General features: G+C 37.9%; 1 protein-coding gene across 6 annotated transcripts in view; it reads right to left on the minus strand.

Moving 5' to 3' along the window:
* Positions 1-18,399, minus strand: part of LOC149575653 (phospholipase D delta-like) — a 184,943-nt gene that overhangs the window by 125,950 nt on the left and 40,594 nt on the right. For 4 of the 6 annotated variants that reach the window (XM_089815410.1, XM_089815416.1, XM_089815412.1 and 1 more), the window contains exon 3: positions 1,662-1,856. In XM_089815410.1, coding sequence (XP_089671536.1) covers positions 1,662-1,856 — 195 coding nt within the window. The remainder of the gene's footprint in view (positions 1-1,661; positions 1,857-18,399) is intronic. The other 2 variants (XM_089815415.1, XM_089815411.1) reach the window with 1 other exon arrangement.

The raw sequence follows: 18,399 nt of genomic DNA on the forward strand, positions 1-18,399 counted from the left end.
TGCAATTTGAGGAAGCAAGTTTTTTCAATCTAATAAGTTGCTTGCCGTTGAGATGTTCACTCCTATGACATGTACAATCAGATTAGATTCAATTTGGCAAGTTTAGTAAATTGTATTGATGATGATTTTAGAGTTGTTTAGTGACCACAGGGACATTACACAATCTTACCCTTGGGATCCACGTGTACTGATGTGTCATTTGTTTCTGAGATTGCTTGGGGACAAGCAATATCAGCAAGGGCGGAATGTAATGTCCCCTTTTTAGGAAGTGTCATAGGACAAGTTGTTAGCCCATCATTGCGACCCTTGTAGGCTAATGTTATGAATAGGGGGGCTCAGTTGGTTGAGCCTATGGCTATTTAGTATTTTCCAACTCCAATGGTCAGGGATGATCAAATTTCCTCATCATTTGAGTCAGATTGACACACTTACTACTTATAGCAAGTGCCTATTTTGGGTAAGTCGGAGTTTCTATCTTTAGCAAGGTGCCTAAACGACTTGGTGAAAGTATTGAGATTTAATATCATTGATTGAAACAATTATTCAAACACTTACTATTTATAGTAAGTTGTTATTGAAGAGTTGCTATGTCCGGCAGGGGCATCCAAGCTCATAGTGTGCACAGTGATTGGCTCACTCGTCAGTTGGTTCAACTTAAGAGACTTACTACTTATAGTAAGTCAATTATGCCCATGTTGCTAATTTTGATACTTCACCTAGACTTGGTATTAGTAGACTTTGTCAGTTAGCTCAATTTCAAAGGCTTTCTATTTATAGTAAGTCAGTGGATGTTAGAGAGGTACCCTTACTATTTCTAATAAAGCCATTATGCCCATGCTGCTAATTTTGGCACTGCAATGTCAAAAGGACAGAATTGAGTAATTTTGTAAGAACCTGCAGGTTCTTACAAATTCAATGTGAATCCAGGGACATAATTTTTTTTTTCTTTAAACACATTTTATTCATTTTTAACATGCAACCTATCAATAACCTCATTTTTTTATGCTAATGATACTATGCTTCTCGTATTAAGGTTAATATTCAATTCAAAGTTTCACTCTAGATGAAATAGAAAGAAAATCGGAAGAAATTGCATGCAAACATTGCATGCAAAATAAAGCACATTTAAAAACATCAAAGAAAATGTGTCCAATACTACAAGGAATTGTAGCGTAATGGTAATGTGGAGCACTTGTAAGAGTGTCAACCAAACTCAACAAATATAGAGCAAGGTTTTGTTGTAATGATTGTGGATACCTTAAATTGCATCAAGACCAGCCCATAAGTTAATTCAAGAATTACCAAAGAAATAAGAGCAGAAAAGGAAAAAATCCTTTTAACCTCTTGCTTTTGCTATATTTTGCAATTTTATTAAAATAGGAAAATAAAAAATATATATCTTCCAACTGGAAAAGACGGCCAACAGTCTCTTCTAAATATTGTTTACTTCATTTAGTTAAACTAAGTGCAAGACAATACCAAAATAAAAAGAGAATTACAAGTATTTTGCTCTTTAAGGGTTCATAAAAAAAAAGTCAATTCCTACAATGGCAAATACATATGAATACAAACAAGTGAGATGTATCAGCAATCAATTAGTGCATATTTTTGTTAAGAACAAATATGACAGAAGCAACAAGAGATCAAATCTGAAGGTTTACTGCAAATGTAGGATTGTGATAGTCATCCTTATGGTAAGTCTTCAGTGTCTTGAATAATGAATGCTGTGGTGTATCATAACGACCATCACACATGTCTAGCCCACCTACAAAAGAAATTAGCCTCCGGTCATTACTGCCAGCTTGTGCATCAACAATGAGGAGCTTTTGATGGTGAGTGTACAACGTACCCACAACCTGGAAACACCAACAACATTCACAAAGAACAAGCAAAAGCATGAACATGAGGAAAACAAAACTTTAGAAAAAAATGAAAACCAAGTTTTTTATAAGATATAGGCAATCATAAAAATGTGATATTGTGTTTCATCAGCATGATGAGTTCCTCAATTTAATGCCGCTGCCCACCAACACACTTTTACCATTTATTCAATATGGAACTCAACTATCTTTTTATCAAAACAAACTATCAACAATGAAGAGTTTCTGACGGTGAGTGTATAGCATACCCACAACTGGGAAATACCAACAACATTCACAAAGAACAAACAAAAGCATGACCATGAGGAAGACAAAACTTAATTGAGAAAAAAAGAAAAATAAGTTTTACACAAGATATAGGTAATCATAAAAATATGATATTTGTGTTTTATTACCACAATGAGCTCCTGAATTCAACATCACTGTCCACCAACATACATTTATGATATCTAATGTCAATATGGGAGTCATCTATTTTTCCATCAGAACACATTTCATGTATGTATAGCACTCAACCATTTTTCCTAATTTGGTATTTAAACAATAAAAAACAGTAGTCTGGAATTCCTGGTGAGTTCAGAGACGTTTCATTTTTTCATATATGTAGGGTCAGGACGACAAAAATCTTGTAGGAAGAAGCCAACCAAAGTAGTCATATTAAATCTATTTCTCGAGAACACATACTTCAAATGTAGGATGACTAGACGAGACTTTTGAGTTTTTGACTGAAATATCTACAACTTCGCATTTGCATTGTTCAGTTAAATATGAAGACTAAACAAATGCAAATACACAAACAAATTCGAAAACATTAAAAGACAAACATGAGAAGTACGGTAAATCAAACACCAAACTTGACATAAAGCCACAATCTCATTAACCTGTAATACAAAGCTTGCAAATTCACCAAAACAATTTACCCCTCAACACACAAGGAAATATCTCAATATAACCTATATAAGCAATATTGACATAATAAATTCCATTCAGCGAAGAAAAAATGTTACATAACAAAAATGTTAAACACTCGATAAATAGCAACTTCAGCTATATGAAAGTGCAAAATTAATTATTGACCAAAACTATGTCAAAAGAGACAATTGTATTGTTTACCATCATGCTCCCTTTATTTCTTTTATTGAGATACCCATAGTGTAATGTCCCCATTTTTATGCCATCTTATTCTGTGAGTGTTAAGTCACTTTTCGGGGTTTTCCGTAGGTTTCCAGATGCGTTGTGAAGGTTCCAATGTTCTTGGTGAGCACAGTTCTCAGGTTTAAAAACTATATAATTAATTCATGCTAGCATTATCACAATCTGACTTGCTGTGGAAAATATCTCTTATTAATTCAATGGGTTTCGACTGCAGTTGCTAGTTGTGCTTTTATAGTAAGTGCTTGCATGGCATCAACCTTTCTGAGCTTTTTGTGGATTGTTCTCTATGGATTTCAGAGAACACTACTATTTATAGTTAAGTGTTTGGCATCAATCTTTGTTGGGTTGTTCCCTTTGGCCCTCAGAGAACACTAGTGTTTATAGTAAGTGATTGCGTGGCACCAATAGTTCAAGGTTTTTCTGGGTTTGTTCTCTTTGGTTTTCAAAGAACCTCTATTTATAGCATGTGCTTGTGTCGTCCTCGACTATCATATTTTGGCTTCAAGTGTGTTCCAATGTGATTGAATTTCTCTTTCCAATGCCTTGCCAATTTTGTAAGGTGATACACATTATTTCAATATTCACAATAAGTTATAAAGTGACTTTAAATTATTCCCTTTAGTATTAAATAATAGTGTGCTAAATCTTGACCCCAAAGTGACACCTAGGTTGTGATGGTTAAGTTATTTTGTAAAAAACGTTTATTGAGAGATTTTTGAGGTAAATTAAATATTTGAATTTTCAAAAACGTATACAAATGACTTCTTAACTCTATAAAATAGGGTTTTGGCTCTCATTTCTACATACAAATTTTGCACACATAACAGAACACTATTGGATTGAACAAAAGAATTTATTTTAGTTGTTGAGCATCCTCTCTTCAATTTGTTGGTTTAGGTGGTCAGACCCACCTTAGTTGGATTTGGTATTTTCATTCAGGCACTACATTGAGCTTAACATGTTTTGGTGATATAGGTATTGCAAAGATGAAAATTTATATCATATAACTCTTGAGATTATGTGTGTTGCACACATTGCATAATATTGTTTATGTTTTATTATTCTATTCTATTATGTAATGTTGCACCTAGCAGAACCTAGATGAATGTGCAACATGAAGAGATTCCATTAAATATTCTTGTTGAGTTGTACTGTAACATTGTAATAATATTTGATGAACTCATTTAATATTGAGGAAAATAAATTAAATGCCCAATATTAAATGTGGTTCAATGCAGGTTTAGTAGCACATGGCTTATGTGATACCACTTGGTGGTTTTGTGGGAGCTTGCTACTATAAAAGCAACCACAAGGGTAGTTGCTATGGTGAAACAGAACAAGAGACAAGGTGAGACAGGTTAGGCATGGAAGCATTGGTGGAGGTTGTGATGCAATGTAAATCCAGATGTACCCCAAAACGAGGTGATCCAAAAACCAGCTGAAAAAACACAAAGTGGAAAATAAACAAGAGGAACAAGATTTAGATCCAAAGAGAAAATATTTCATATTTTTGAATCAAGAAGTTTACATCCAACATGCCCGACTATACAACCTTCCGGATTACGACCATTACAAAGAAGAACAGATCTCCAGACTCAATACGAACTTCTACCTCCAAGTTGCTCCACACTAAGACTCCTCAACTAAATGACTTCTCCATCATCCAACAATAATAATCCTAAGACTCTACCCAAGACCCCTTTAAATACATGCACGGCCACAAGTCGGGCTATTGCAATTACAACAAAATAAACTCTCATATTAAATGCTAGAATAAGCCACAAGTCAGCTCACAGCAGATACATATCACTAAATTAAATGCAAAGGTTGGCTCCAACAAGAAACCACACACAGACAACTCAGGAAACGAAGAATCCAACAAAATGCTGCAACTCGGCAAACTCAGCAACACTCGACAACCAAAAGAACTCGGCAACCAAAGAATAACTCCGCAACTAAAGAAAGTTTGGTGACCAAAGGATAACTCGGTAGCAACTGTGAACTTGGCAGACATAGAGAACTCGACAACCACTACGAACTTGGCAATCACTACGAACTCGGCACCAAGAAAATCGGCAATGCAAGACATTGCAACTAGGCAGCAACTAGAAAGAAGGAAAATATGCAGGATAGCCATGCAACCTAGGATGCTCATGCATTAGGTTGGAAGCATGGCATGGGATGTGTGGATTCATGCTTGTTCACATGGATTGTTTGGTTGTGGCTATGGCTTTGAAGGCTTCCATGGTTGTATTGCAATGGTGTTTTGTTGAATAATACATGGTGATGGATGCTTTTCGAGGCTTGGTTTTTTCCTTTAATGAAGGTTTCCCAGCATTTTGTGTTACATATTTGTGGGTGTGTTGTCTACTCTCTTGCATGTGGATTTTAAGTGCTTATTTATTTTAGATCTATTATGGGTTATGTGGAAACGATGATATTTTTCCTTGCAAGTTTCCTTCCAAGTGGTATCAAAGCTATGGTTTTGTTGTTGTAACCCTTGATTGAGTCCATAGGAATGTATGAAAGAATAAAAAGAGGGCATGATATATGGGTATTATAGGTTGTTTATTGTAGATCTGAGGGCTTTAGGTTTGTTGTTATGATGGGTTGTTGGTAAATTTTGGGCATGTGAGATTTTTGGTCAAAAAAGTTTTTTTGATATTTCATTTAAATAAGGGTTTTAGGAGGGAGCTTGCAGAACTGACCTCCTAGGCAAAAACAAACCTCACCATTGGATTCGAGTTGGCCTTTCCATAAATTTTGATAAATTAAGTTGCCCTAGTTCAATCCATGTTGAGAGAAAATGCAAAGCTTTTTTAGTTTCACGTCATGATGGCCATCAAATTTTAATCCCGTTGGAATTTTCATGACTAAAAAAATTGCTTTGGAAGTGGTAAAAAGGTTGTCTTGGTAAAACAGCCATAACTTTCACTCAGGATGTAGGATTTCAAGCTTCTTATAGTCGTTAAAACGCTAACTCAAAAAACTACAATTTGGTACAAGTTTGGTTTTGTGATTTTGGCATTTTGTCAGGTTTTATGAACCCCAAAGTCAGATGTGATTTATTTTTAGCCCGATTTTGGGCATAACTTGGACATACGAAGTCGGATTTTGGGCTTTGAATAGTCAATTGAAAGCTCTTGGAGAGCTCTACACATTGGTTCAGGTTTGATGTAGGTTTGACATGGTTTATTTGGTGATATAGTGATCTTAATGGTATATGATTTATATTGACTATGGTAACATTGTGAATTTATGACATGGTATATTTTAAAGATTTGGAGTTCGATGTCATTGCATACTCAACTTATCTATTAGATTGGTCTCTTGTTCACATGGTTAAAAGTGTTTAATTTGGGTATGTATGATGACTTGTTGGGTCTACAATTTGTGCAGTATTATAAGCGATCTATACTTACAAGTTGCATTTATGGCTTAGATATGGGTTGTCTTTGTGCATTGATCTTTCATTATTGATGCATATTCAAATTGGTGGCTTGGATTTTGGGTTGTCTATGCCCTTACATGATTTATTGATTGACTTCATATAAAAGGGATGAGATATTGTTATCATGTACAATCATGGTTGAGGATTGTGGTTGACTGTTTTATGCCAATAGGTTGACACTTTGAGAGTTATATGATCGGTTAATATATGTGATCATGGTGTCATGGATTTCGGCATCACATGATTGAATATACAGTTACTTCATTGATGTTCATTGATTTGGATCCTAATTTAGTTATGGTGGTATATTTTCTTGGTTGAGGATCGTGGTTATTTGATTTCTTTTGAGGGGCTCATGATGTGCACTTTGAATTCTTTGGTGGTTTGATGCCTTGGTTAGATGATGGTCTTCATCATGATGTCATGGATAGCTTGGATGCACAATTTAGTAGGAGCTTGTAGCAATGATGATGTAGCACTGCAAGATCAGTTCTTGGATTGGATTGTATCTTCTTGGTTTGGAGATCTTGGTTTCACTTGGTACTGACACTTTGGTTGTGTGTGTGTAGACCTGGAGGATCTTCATGTAGGAGATGGATGTTATGATGCCATGGGTGACTCAGTACCACCGTTAAATGGGACTTGTTGGTATTAATATAATTATTGAGTGTTTGCAGATGTCGGAGGATGTCTTAGATCCTGTTGTTGCAGAAGCATCTTTGGCATTGAATGGTGTGCTTGTTGGTGTTGGTTATCTTCATGGTTTATGGAAATGGTTGAATCTTGAGGACTCATGGGGTTCTTGTTAAAGGTTTGGCCTAAACTTTCATTCGACATGTTATCCTTGCTGTTAGGATGGTTTCATTATTATGCCATGGTATACTCTTGCTACACGTTTAGAGTTATTGACATGTTATGGTCTGTTCTTATGGAGCATACTGTCTCTTTTGGTTGAGATGGTTTAGATTGTGTTGTCATGTTTATGTTCCTGAGGCCATGGTTGGAACTTTGACATTGATCTTGGTTTAGTCTCTTGGTATTGAGTACATTGGTCATTTGATGGATACTTCATTGTATTGCTATGTTGTATTTAGAGTTGGCAAGGATTAATTGGTTACAAGACCTCATGGGTACTTAGAGACGGTGGGGATGCTGATTTATCTTGGATTAGAGATGTATTTGTTGGGACAGTTGATGGTTTCAATACATAGTCTGCAGGACATTCACCTAATATGGACTTGAGAGGAGATTGTTCTTAGATTGGTCTTGGATGTAGACTTGGATATCTTGATGAGCATTCTCATTCCCCGCTCTTGGTTTATTCGACGATTTACTACTTGAGAGGTATAGGTCAATGTTTTCTCTCGGATGCATTAAGTTTATGCTTATCTTTTGTTGATATGGATCTTAAGCTATGGTACATGAGTTAGTTCTGGAGAGTTCATTTGACAGATGGTTTAGCATTTTTTATCTCCTTGTGCATATGTTGTTATGCTAGTTGCGTTTGGGAGATGGTTTTTATTGGTCATATTCCTTGAGTTAGGAATGGTTTATGAGTTTGATCTTCTTGTCCATGATTAGTCATATGGTTTTATTTGGGTGTTATTGTGGCTTCTTGGTTGGGGTTTTATGTAGGAGATCTTACTTGACACAATTTACATCTAGGGGTGTGTGTAGAAGGACATGATACAGCTTATGATTTGCATGGTTTCTCATTGGTCTTGGTTACCTTCTTAGATGTTCAGTCTCACTTACATTGGACTTGAAATTGGTTGGAGATTATGATCACTGGTTTGTGTTCATGTATGTCATGTAAGAGATGGAAAAGTTGTTCTTTATCTCTTTTTCCTTTGTTGGTTGTGGAGAACTTGGGAGATGTTGGAGACTTGTTTTAGGAGTTGTTCTTGTAGATTATTGGATTGTGTTGCAGAGATCCTTGATACTAGATGGATTCACTTCTATGAGAAGTTGTGGGTGGATTGGTTACAAATTTGACATTATCTTTTGTAGTGGGATTTTTTGGTGTTTATGTCACAAGAATTGCTCTTGAAGCTTGTGATTGTAGGTTACAAGTTGAATATGTTGATGATGTGAGACTCACTTGGTATACCTTTGGAGGTATGGATAGTTGGATTGGTTAGCACTTGTTGTGGGTGTTGTTTCAGCTATGGATTTTAGCAGATATGGATACATGTGCTTACAGTTAGATCAAGTATTTGTGCTTGACACTTCAATTGGTACAGGATTTTATGATTCTTATGTGACAAGTTGGGTGGCTTTCTCCTTAGATGGTTTCTATGTATGTCTGGTGGCAATGGCATAATAGGAGGTGGCTCCATTCATGTTTGAGATGCTAGATACTTTAATTTTGTTGAGGGTACCAAGATGAAGCACATGGTGAACTTTGATCTATGATGATGGATGTGCTAGGAGGGATTGTTTCCTCGTTCATTTATGTGGCTACGGATTGGCCCTATGCAATGGATACAAATGGTAGATTTTTGTAATTATGTGGGTTGCACACATTGCATAACATTGTTTATGTTTTATTGTGTAATGTTGCACCTAGGAGCACCTAGATGGACATTCAACATGTAGAAATTCCCATGGAGTATCCTTGACAAGTTGTATTGTAACATTGTGAAAATATTGATGTAATTATTTAATATTGAGAAAAATTAATTAAATCCCTAATATTAAATGTGGGTCAATAGGGGTTTGGTAGCACATGGTTTATGTAATACCACTTGGTCGTTTTGTGGGAGCTTGCTACTATAAAAGAAACCTCAAAGGTAGTTGTTGCGGTGACACAGAGAAAGAGACAAAGCGAGACAAGTTAGCCAAAGGAGCATTTGTGGAGATTGGAAGCATCGCATGGGATGTGTGGATTCATGCTTGTTCACATGGATTGCTTGGTTGTGGCTAGGGTTTGAAGGTTTCCATGGTTGTATTGCAATGATGCATTGTTGAGTAATATATGATGGTGGATGCATTTGGAGGATGGGTCTTTTCCATCAATGAGGGTTTCCCAAGGTATATGTTATATCACATTTTTTGTGGATATGTTGTCTATTCTCTTGCATGTGGACTTGAATTGCTTATTTATTATCTATTGTGGGTTACGTGGAAACGGTGATATTTCCTTGCAAGTTTCCTTACAATTCCAATGTGCGCTTTAGGGTTTTATGTAATTTATGAGATTTTGTGAATTTCATGCATTTGCAAATTTTGGGTGATCTTCCAAACCTAGCCATATACTTCCAGCCATAGGCAGACCTATCAATGTGAGTTTTATTCCACTAGAACATGCAAAATCAAATACTCAATGTTTCAGAGTAAAACACCAAATATTCAATCCACTCTTGATATAAGGTCATCTCTCATGTTAAGCTTGCAATATAAGATCATGAAATGACTTCAAGGTTCCATTAATCGTGGATGTTAGCTCAATGAAATTATGTCATAGGCTGGTAAACACTTGAGATGTGCAATGTTTCTCAAGATTTGGCAATGCACTTGTAAAGATTTGGGTTTACAATGTGCGATGAAAATATTATTTTTTGTTTCTAACTCTTGACTTCTCAACTTAAACTTGATTTCAACTTCTACTCCTAATCTTAAATACAAGAACTTGTGAATGACATAGTCTCTACTAGATGTATCTTAATCAGCAACTCCACTCACCTAGTACAAGTTGCTAAGTTATGCGTAAATGATGTTCAAATCAATTTTCCCCTTCAATCCCATCAAATGGATACAAACTAAAGACTCAATACCAATTACAGTTAAGTACTTTCAATCATCGGCTAACAACAAAAGGCCAATGGCCTAGATTTGATCAAGTCAAGCAAGTAAACATCCCCAACTACTTTCATTCAGTTAGAATACTTGAAGCCAATTCTATTCTACTCTATCTCAACAACTTGGAAATGATATTCTACTTGAAATAAAATCTATTCTAAGCGAGGATGAAGATAACCATGCAATAATTCAAATTTGATCACAACTATCACCATGCAAAACACAACAATGATTATTAGAGAACATTTACCATTATTTTAGCAAAAATCCTCCATCATCTCTCCTTTTACCAATGAGAGGAGCAGTCCTTATATAGGGAGCTTGAATATAATGGACGACCAAGATTAAATTAGAATCAATGACCCAAATTGAATCCCACAAAACCTTATGTGGGTTTCCATCACATCGACCAATGAGATTCAAGCATCCCAAAAGTAGACCAATAACAATCTTACATAAAAGTACCTGTTGGTGTAAATACGTACTTTACTATTTACACTTACTTAAGTTTACTTAGGTTAATGCATTAGTTTATTATTTTGCATTATTTTATTATTTTTATTTGTGAGACACTTGGGAGTTTGCACACTTTTTGAGTTGTCATGTTGACAACATAGGAGTACGCAACTCTATTTAAGCACATGGTGTCTACAACACTATTTTGCGTGTCACACCCTTGTAGGCTTATCCTCTCATTACCGCCCTTACTTCCGTGCTTAATGGAGGATAACCCATATCTGGTGGACATGTGCTTGGTTGTATGACACATCATAATGCTAACTTTTATGCATTCTAGAAGCTCTCCTGAGGCCTTTATATTCAAGCACTCCTAGTGTACTCTTATGAGGAACTAATTATTGAATACATCGTTATTTTGATCATACTCTCTCTCTCTTGGTCTACTATGTGCTTGTGTTTGAGTTCTTAGTTCCTGGGTGAATTTTGCCCTTAGGCAAATTCTTACATGGTATCAGAGCATAAAGACTTTCTCATCGCAAGCCGTTCGAGACCTCTTGCTTGCTTCATCACCTCAGCCTGAATCCGGAGTGCTGCAGAAATTGGGAGCGTCCAGAGCCAAATCTGACCTTGCCATTGCGTCCGGAACGCTGAACCGGTGAAAATTGAATATAAACTCGGCTACCTAGGCCCAAAGTTGACCATGAGGCAAAAAAATTTTGCAAATCGAAACTCGGAGGCCCCAATTTGCGGTATGGGTATGCTGTTTTTTGCAGATTTATTTAATTAATTTTGAATCTGCAATTATTTTTCATTTTCTCTGTAATTTTCGTCATCATCATCAGAATTAGCAAAAATTCGGAGAAAATTTTTTTGACAGACCCAAGCAATGACACCTCGAATCTGCCATTTTGGTTGGAGGGTTTATTGTTTGTCACAGGGATTATTCATTATTGTTATCGACAGAGGCCGTACCTGTCAAATCCGCAGCCGTACCGTACAAATCTGACAGTATTTGCAGCAGACCGAACCAACCCAGGGATACAATCACCGGTGACGAGCTCTCCAAGCTCGTCGGCCAAGTTCTTTACCCTCGGCTTGCAACGCTTTGTTTAAAAACTGCGTTGAGACCTGTGGTGTGATCGATGTGGGACTAATCAAATACCCCCACCCGCAGAGTTTGGAAATCCCGATGACGAGATCCCTGTTCACGGCAGCGGCAATTTGTTTTTTGACATTCGTTTCCGGCGGGCACAATCGTTTTCCAGCATTCGGTGAAAAATTTCCGCCATCTGCATAGTTTCCGGTTACCACAGACATAACCCGCGACACGAAATCCTAGATTCGTTTCCGGCAACCTTCATTTAAATCCCGGCGATGTCTTTTGGATTCCGGCACAGGCAAATAGGACTCCAAGCGAGCTTGACTTTCGGTGACCACATAATCGTTTTCCGGCGGCTCGTGGTTACCCTCCCGCCCGCAACGACCGTATTCCAATGAATGCAGTTCCCATTTCCCGTGCGCACAAAGGTGTCCTCTATGCGTTGGAAGCTTTCCGAAGCAGCAGACACGCGTCTCTCCTCCATTCGCCTGGACAGTACTCGCTAACAAGGACACGTGGACCTGTCTGCAATAGTCTACGCGGCAGACCCCGACCCCACACGTCACCTCCAAACACGTGTACATTTGACACATCAGTATTCTTTTCGCCACATCAACTGGGACTGCCACGTCACCTATGGAACCCAGCGAATTGCCACGTCATCTGTACGGCTTGACATGTGCTCATCCGTACAATACGGACAACACAGTTATCTGACACGTCAGCCAGGAGCGGACTTTTTTGCTGACGTCATCATTTTACTGTGTTAAAATTGACGCCCATCTGAACGTCATTCCAGGGCGTTGTAGAACTGCTTTGACGACCGTTTGACTGTCAAATTTAGACTCGCAGTTTCTCCTCCAGACCCCTCTCCAAATTGCTTTTCAGTTTGGTAGCCTGACTGTGGTGCGAGCCCATAACTCGGACATCCAGACTCCAATTCAGGTGCAATTTTTTTTGAAATCAGGTAAAATTTCCTAAATTTTCTAGTGGTGGTGTTGGTTTTTGGCTTTGGTGCACAGATTTTGCAAAAATTGCATTTTTTGGCAATTGTACCTACATAATCCTGCGTTTTGCAACTTCAGAAGCTCCGTACGGGCACATCTGGTCACTTTTTCAGGTTCCGTTTTTTTTGAAAGTGCGTATTTTTTCATCTACTTTCCAGATCTGAAGTCAGATTCTAGGGTTGTGTGGACCAATTTCTCACTTTCAAAATTAGACCTTCTTTGGCATTGTAAAGCTTTGATTCTTTTTCAGAATTGTTGTAAAACTAAGCTACAGTGCTTAAGTGATAGATTTCAGCCTTATAAGGCAGTTGTAAAAGCAAAATCAGAAAGTCCACTTTGTTCATTTTGACAAGTGGCCCATTGTAAACGCACTACTTATAAAGTGCCAAAGCATCTCTTTTGGGGGGGTCTTTTGATTGAGTGAAAAGGGGGGGTGTGTACTGTTTTTTTTGTGTCTCTCTCTTGTGCTCTTTTCATTTTCTGCATCATGGGTTTTAAATGTCCTCCTCTAACTTCACGCAACTATTCTACATGGAAAGATATTGCATGGAGTAGATTAATGGAAAAAGGATATAGTTTGTATGTTGATGGTACAATTACCAAACCTACTGATGCTAAAGAACTCATTGAATGGAAAAGACAAGACCAACAAGCTTTAGGTGTAATTAGGAGTTGTGTACATGGGGATCTTCTCTTTCACATTAAAAATTGTTCAGAATCTAAGGAAGCTTGGGATAAACTTGAACAGTTGTATGATAAAGTAGATGAAGAAAAGGGATTTCAGATTGAGGATGATCTACTTCTCTTGGATCCTAAGACTTATGACATAATTCAGGATTATATCATTAAAGTCAATGAGTATAGGGCACTTCTAAAAGATTGTGGAAATCCCATGAAGGATGACAGGTTGATTCATCACATCCTGAAGAAGCTACCTTCTGAGTACGCCTACTTTGTTTCGAGTTTTAATACTCACAGGTTGACCATGGGATCTGCTTACCAGAAGCCTTCCTTTGACGGATTTGCAGACATGTTGATTGTTGAACAATCTCACTTGGTGGATTTTGGACTTCTCAAGTCATCTAAGACCAAAGCCTTAGTGGCTAGTGATGATCACAAATCTAGTCAAGGGGGAAAAAGCAACAACAACAAGAAGCAGTGGAAGCAGACAACACAATCTGAGACACAACAATCCTCCTCTCCACAAGGCAGTTCTTCTTCAAATAAGAAAGGAAGTAATGAAAAGAAGGACAAACTTTTTTGTGCTTACTGTAAAAAGCCAAATCATGACGAGCATCATTGCAAGACAAAAAGAATCGATGAGTTAGAAAATCTACTCAAGAAGAACAAGATTCAAGTGCCAGGTACTTCCAAGGATTCTACTCCTACCTCTTCGAAGGGTAAAGGTCAAGCACTTATGGCAAACACAAATTCTTCTTCGGAATGGATACTTGACTCAGGTGCCTCTTGCCACATGGGTTCTTCAAGGGAAGACTTTTCTTCGTTGAAGAAGTCAAAGGTACCACACATCTTCGTAGGAGATGATGCTAAGATGGAAGTTGAAGGGAAAGGAAATGTAGAAATGGAAGATGGGGAATTCAAAGATGTTCTCTATGTTCCAAATCTAAGTTCCAATCTCCTATCAGTTTACCAAATCACTCACCTTGGAGATGGTCATGAGGTTGAGTTCCTTCCAGATTCAGTGATGGTGCGCAATCTCAAAGATGATTCATTGGTAGCAGTTGGGAAAGTCAATGATGACAAGAGGCTTTATTCCTTCTCCCACTTTGTGCCTAAGAGTCCTTCCCAAGCCTTGTTAACTCACTCTACTTTAAACATCAACTTATGGCATGAGCGGTTTGGTCACCTTGACTTTCACTCTCTTCAACAACTTTTCTCAAAACACATGGTCAAAGGTCTACCTAATATCAAATTTTCTAAGGGAGAGTATTCATCTTGTTCAGTGGATATGAATCTCAAGGAGAAGTGTGATAAAAGAAAGTCTTCTCAAGCTCCAGTTGTTCTTCAGTTAGTTCACATGGTATTAGCAGGACCCTTTGCAGTGACTTCAGTCAGCCAAGGCCGCTACATACTCATATTTGTTGATGACTTTTCAAGATTCTGTTGGGTCTTCTTCCTTCATCATAAGAATGAATTGGTTCAAAAGCTTCAAGACTTCAAGACTCATGTTGAGCACAAGTCAAGGAAAGCCATCAAAGTATTAAGAGTGGACAATGAGAACAAATATGTTGACAGAAGGCTCAAGAACTTTTGCAGAATTGAGGGGATTGATCTTCAGAATTCACTAGCATTTAGTCCGCACAAGACAGATGTTGCAGCTATGAGGATTAGGACTCTCAAGACCATGGCAAGTTGCATGATTAAGGCCAAGTCTCTCGATCCTACATTAGAAGTTGAAGCCATTAGCAGTGCTACTCACATACTTAATAGGTCTCCTCATCCAACCTTAGATGGCAAGACTCCTTTTGAGGCATGGTGCGGTAGAAAACCAGTTGTGAGTCACCTTAGAGTTTTCGGTTGTCTAGCATGGGCAAACCTATCCTCTAGGAGTTGCAAGGCATCGACACCTAGGCCTTGTACCATCATCGGCTATGAAGACAATGTGAAGGCTTACAGACTAATGGATCCAGAGACTCATGAGATCTTTGTGGAGAAGGATGTTCACTTTGAGGAAAGTTCTCCTAGCTTGTCCTCTACTCCTCTCCACACATCATACATAGTGGAAACTGATAGTGACACCAGCAATAGTGCTTCAACAGGTTCAGACACGTGGGGTTCTATCGACAGTTGCAGTGAGAGGTCACATCAGTCCAGTCCACGTGCTTACATTGCCATAGTGAAAGGTCCATCACAGCATGGTACATCTTGTCTTCCAGCTACAGCTTCACTTGACTTGGGAGATAGACTTGAGGACTTACATCTTCTCATTGATGATGATTCTTCTACAGTTGTTGCAAGGGCTCACTCTGACCCTCATGTCCATTCTCTACATGATCAGTCTTTACTCTTTACAGGTTGGCGTGATTGTGGATCCTTATGAACAAAAATTAGTGGAGGTCTCTTTGTCAGTTGAGGAGACAAATGGTTCAGTGGAACAGGTTCAACAAACATCCTTGCTAGATCTGCATTCATTCTTTTCAGCACAGTTGGAAAGGGTGAACTTCAGCATCAATACAGGGATACTTGAGCAAGTTTCAGTGCCACCACACATCTTCAGCAGTGTACCTTTGCCTTTGTTTCTTCCTAAGGGGAGGAACACTATTCTGCACACATGGACCAACTTCTTCATCGAAGCGGCTTTCACTTGTAGGCATTCTTCTTTTTGGGGGGAGCCTATTTTGTCTCTCTTCCTTCTCTCATTCTTTTATGTATATACTGGATGTATGTCGTAATGGGGAGGTCTTGATTACTCCATCCATCGATGCATCCTTATTTATCTCTCTTTTTGGGGGAGGGTTTTTCCCATGATGTTTTCCCTCTTTCCCCGCTTTATGAGAGATTTGCATCTTCATTATGTACATGGGTACCTAATATGGCCTAGTAGTCGGGACCCATTATGCATCATCCTAGTTCGTAAGCTTAAGGGCATTCCCCTAAGTTGCACTTAAGGTGGGGTGTTGGTGTAAATACGTACTTTACTATTTACACTTACTTAAGTTTACTTAGGTTAATGCATTAGTTTATTATTTTGCATTATTTTATTATTTTTATTTGTGAGACACTTGGGAGTTTGCACACCTTTTGAGTTGTCATGTTCACAACACAGGAGTACGCAACTCTATTTAAGCACATGGTGTCTACAACACTGTTTTGCGTGTCACACCCTTGTAGGCTTATCCTCTCATCACCGCCCTTACTTCCGTGCTTAATGGAGGATAACCCATATCTGGTAGACATGTGCTTGGTTGTATGACACATCATGATGCTAACTTTTATGCACTCTAGAAGCTCTCCTAAGGCCTTTATATTCAAGCACTCCTAGTGTACTCTTATGAGGAACTAATTATTGAATACATTGTTATTCTGATCATACTCTCTCTCTCTTTGGTCTATTGTGTGCTTGTGTTAAGAGTTCTTAGTTCCTGGGTGAATTTTGCCCTTAGGCAAATTCTTATAGTACCAAGTAATCAAATGCAACTGGAAATGTGGGCCAATCAGAATTAAGCACCAAGACTACCAACCAATGAGAAAGTAGTTTGCCACTTAAACTAACGTCAAATCATCATTTAGAATAATATTTCCTTTGTCTCTTTCTTTTTTCTCCAATTCTATGAACCTGGGAGCCATGTTGTTCATTTCATTCATTAGAGACATAGGTGTGTATCGAATTTGTCTTTCTCCTAAGTTCATTTCAGTTCTGGCTACAACAATCATTTTCTCCCACTCAATTGCATTGTTTCCTACTGAAGTCATGATAAGTATAAGAGATGAAAGACCTTCCAAGGACTCGCTCCTGATGACACAATTCTCTCAAACACTGAAAGATCTCAATATTTCACTCAAGATTTCCAACTTCATGGTTTTTTAGATCTTTGAAGTTGAAGGTAATTCCCACTGGACTCAACGTATCTACAATTATAACGTAGATGAAAACACCAAGATGAGCAGTATTGTTCCTTATCTTTTCCAAAACTTACAATCAGTGAACTAGAGCAAAGTTCCACACCTCTATGTTGTCCATTTGTCCTACCTTAATCGCCTTTCCTTTTATCAATAATCACTCACCTTCTATAGCCTATATCTACCCAACATAGTTTTATCCTCGAGAGGCAAAAACTCACTCCTAAGATTGATAGAAGCATGAAATCTGGCTTTAAGTGTTGTGAGTATTTGAAACTCCTCTACAAATCAAAGGAGGAATGTTAACCCTTCCTACACAACTTTGTCCTCCAAGATTGAGTTTCCTGAAGTGAAATCCTTGCACTCTCTATACTATTAATATGTCCTCTCACGTGTGGGAGGCTATGTACGTGTCTGATCTATCAACTAGATTGTTTGCTAGGCATTCTTGTAATAAGCTATAAATCTCTGGTTCTCCTCCTACTTGTTCTTCTTCGTAATTTCTTTATCCACTCTCTTTTGCATGGCCCTGAAAGCATCCTAACCTTCTTCATATTCTATCTCTTTTGCATGGCCCTGAAAGCATCCTAAGCTTCTTCATATTCTAGCCCTTTTAGAGACCAATGATGAATTGATGAAATTGAGTGTAGCACCCCTATCAAGCATGATTGTGACTCGCTCCCCATGAAGTGTGGCATGGATCCAAAATATACTACTTCTGAAAGTTGCAGAAAGTGTAGCAATAGAACCTCCCTTTTGCACAAGTGTGACAATCCTCTTTGTGTAATTAGTTTCTCCCTCCTACACTTTATAACCCTTAACTAGGCTTGTGATTTCTAGCGAAAATCCTCGAAGACGAACCACAAAAATTTCATAAAATACTTCTAACAATTTTTATTTCTAAAAATCGAAAAGCAAATTTTTGGAGAAAAAATCTAGATCAAAAGAGGCTCAAAATTTTCTTTA

This window comes from Cupressus sempervirens, chromosome 2 (assembly GCF_028749045.1).
Source record: "Cupressus sempervirens isolate cs-2001-9-10 chromosome 2, ASM2874904v1, whole genome shotgun sequence".
In the NCBI taxonomy this organism is placed as follows: Eukaryota; Viridiplantae; Streptophyta; class Pinopsida; order Cupressales; family Cupressaceae; genus Cupressus; species Cupressus sempervirens.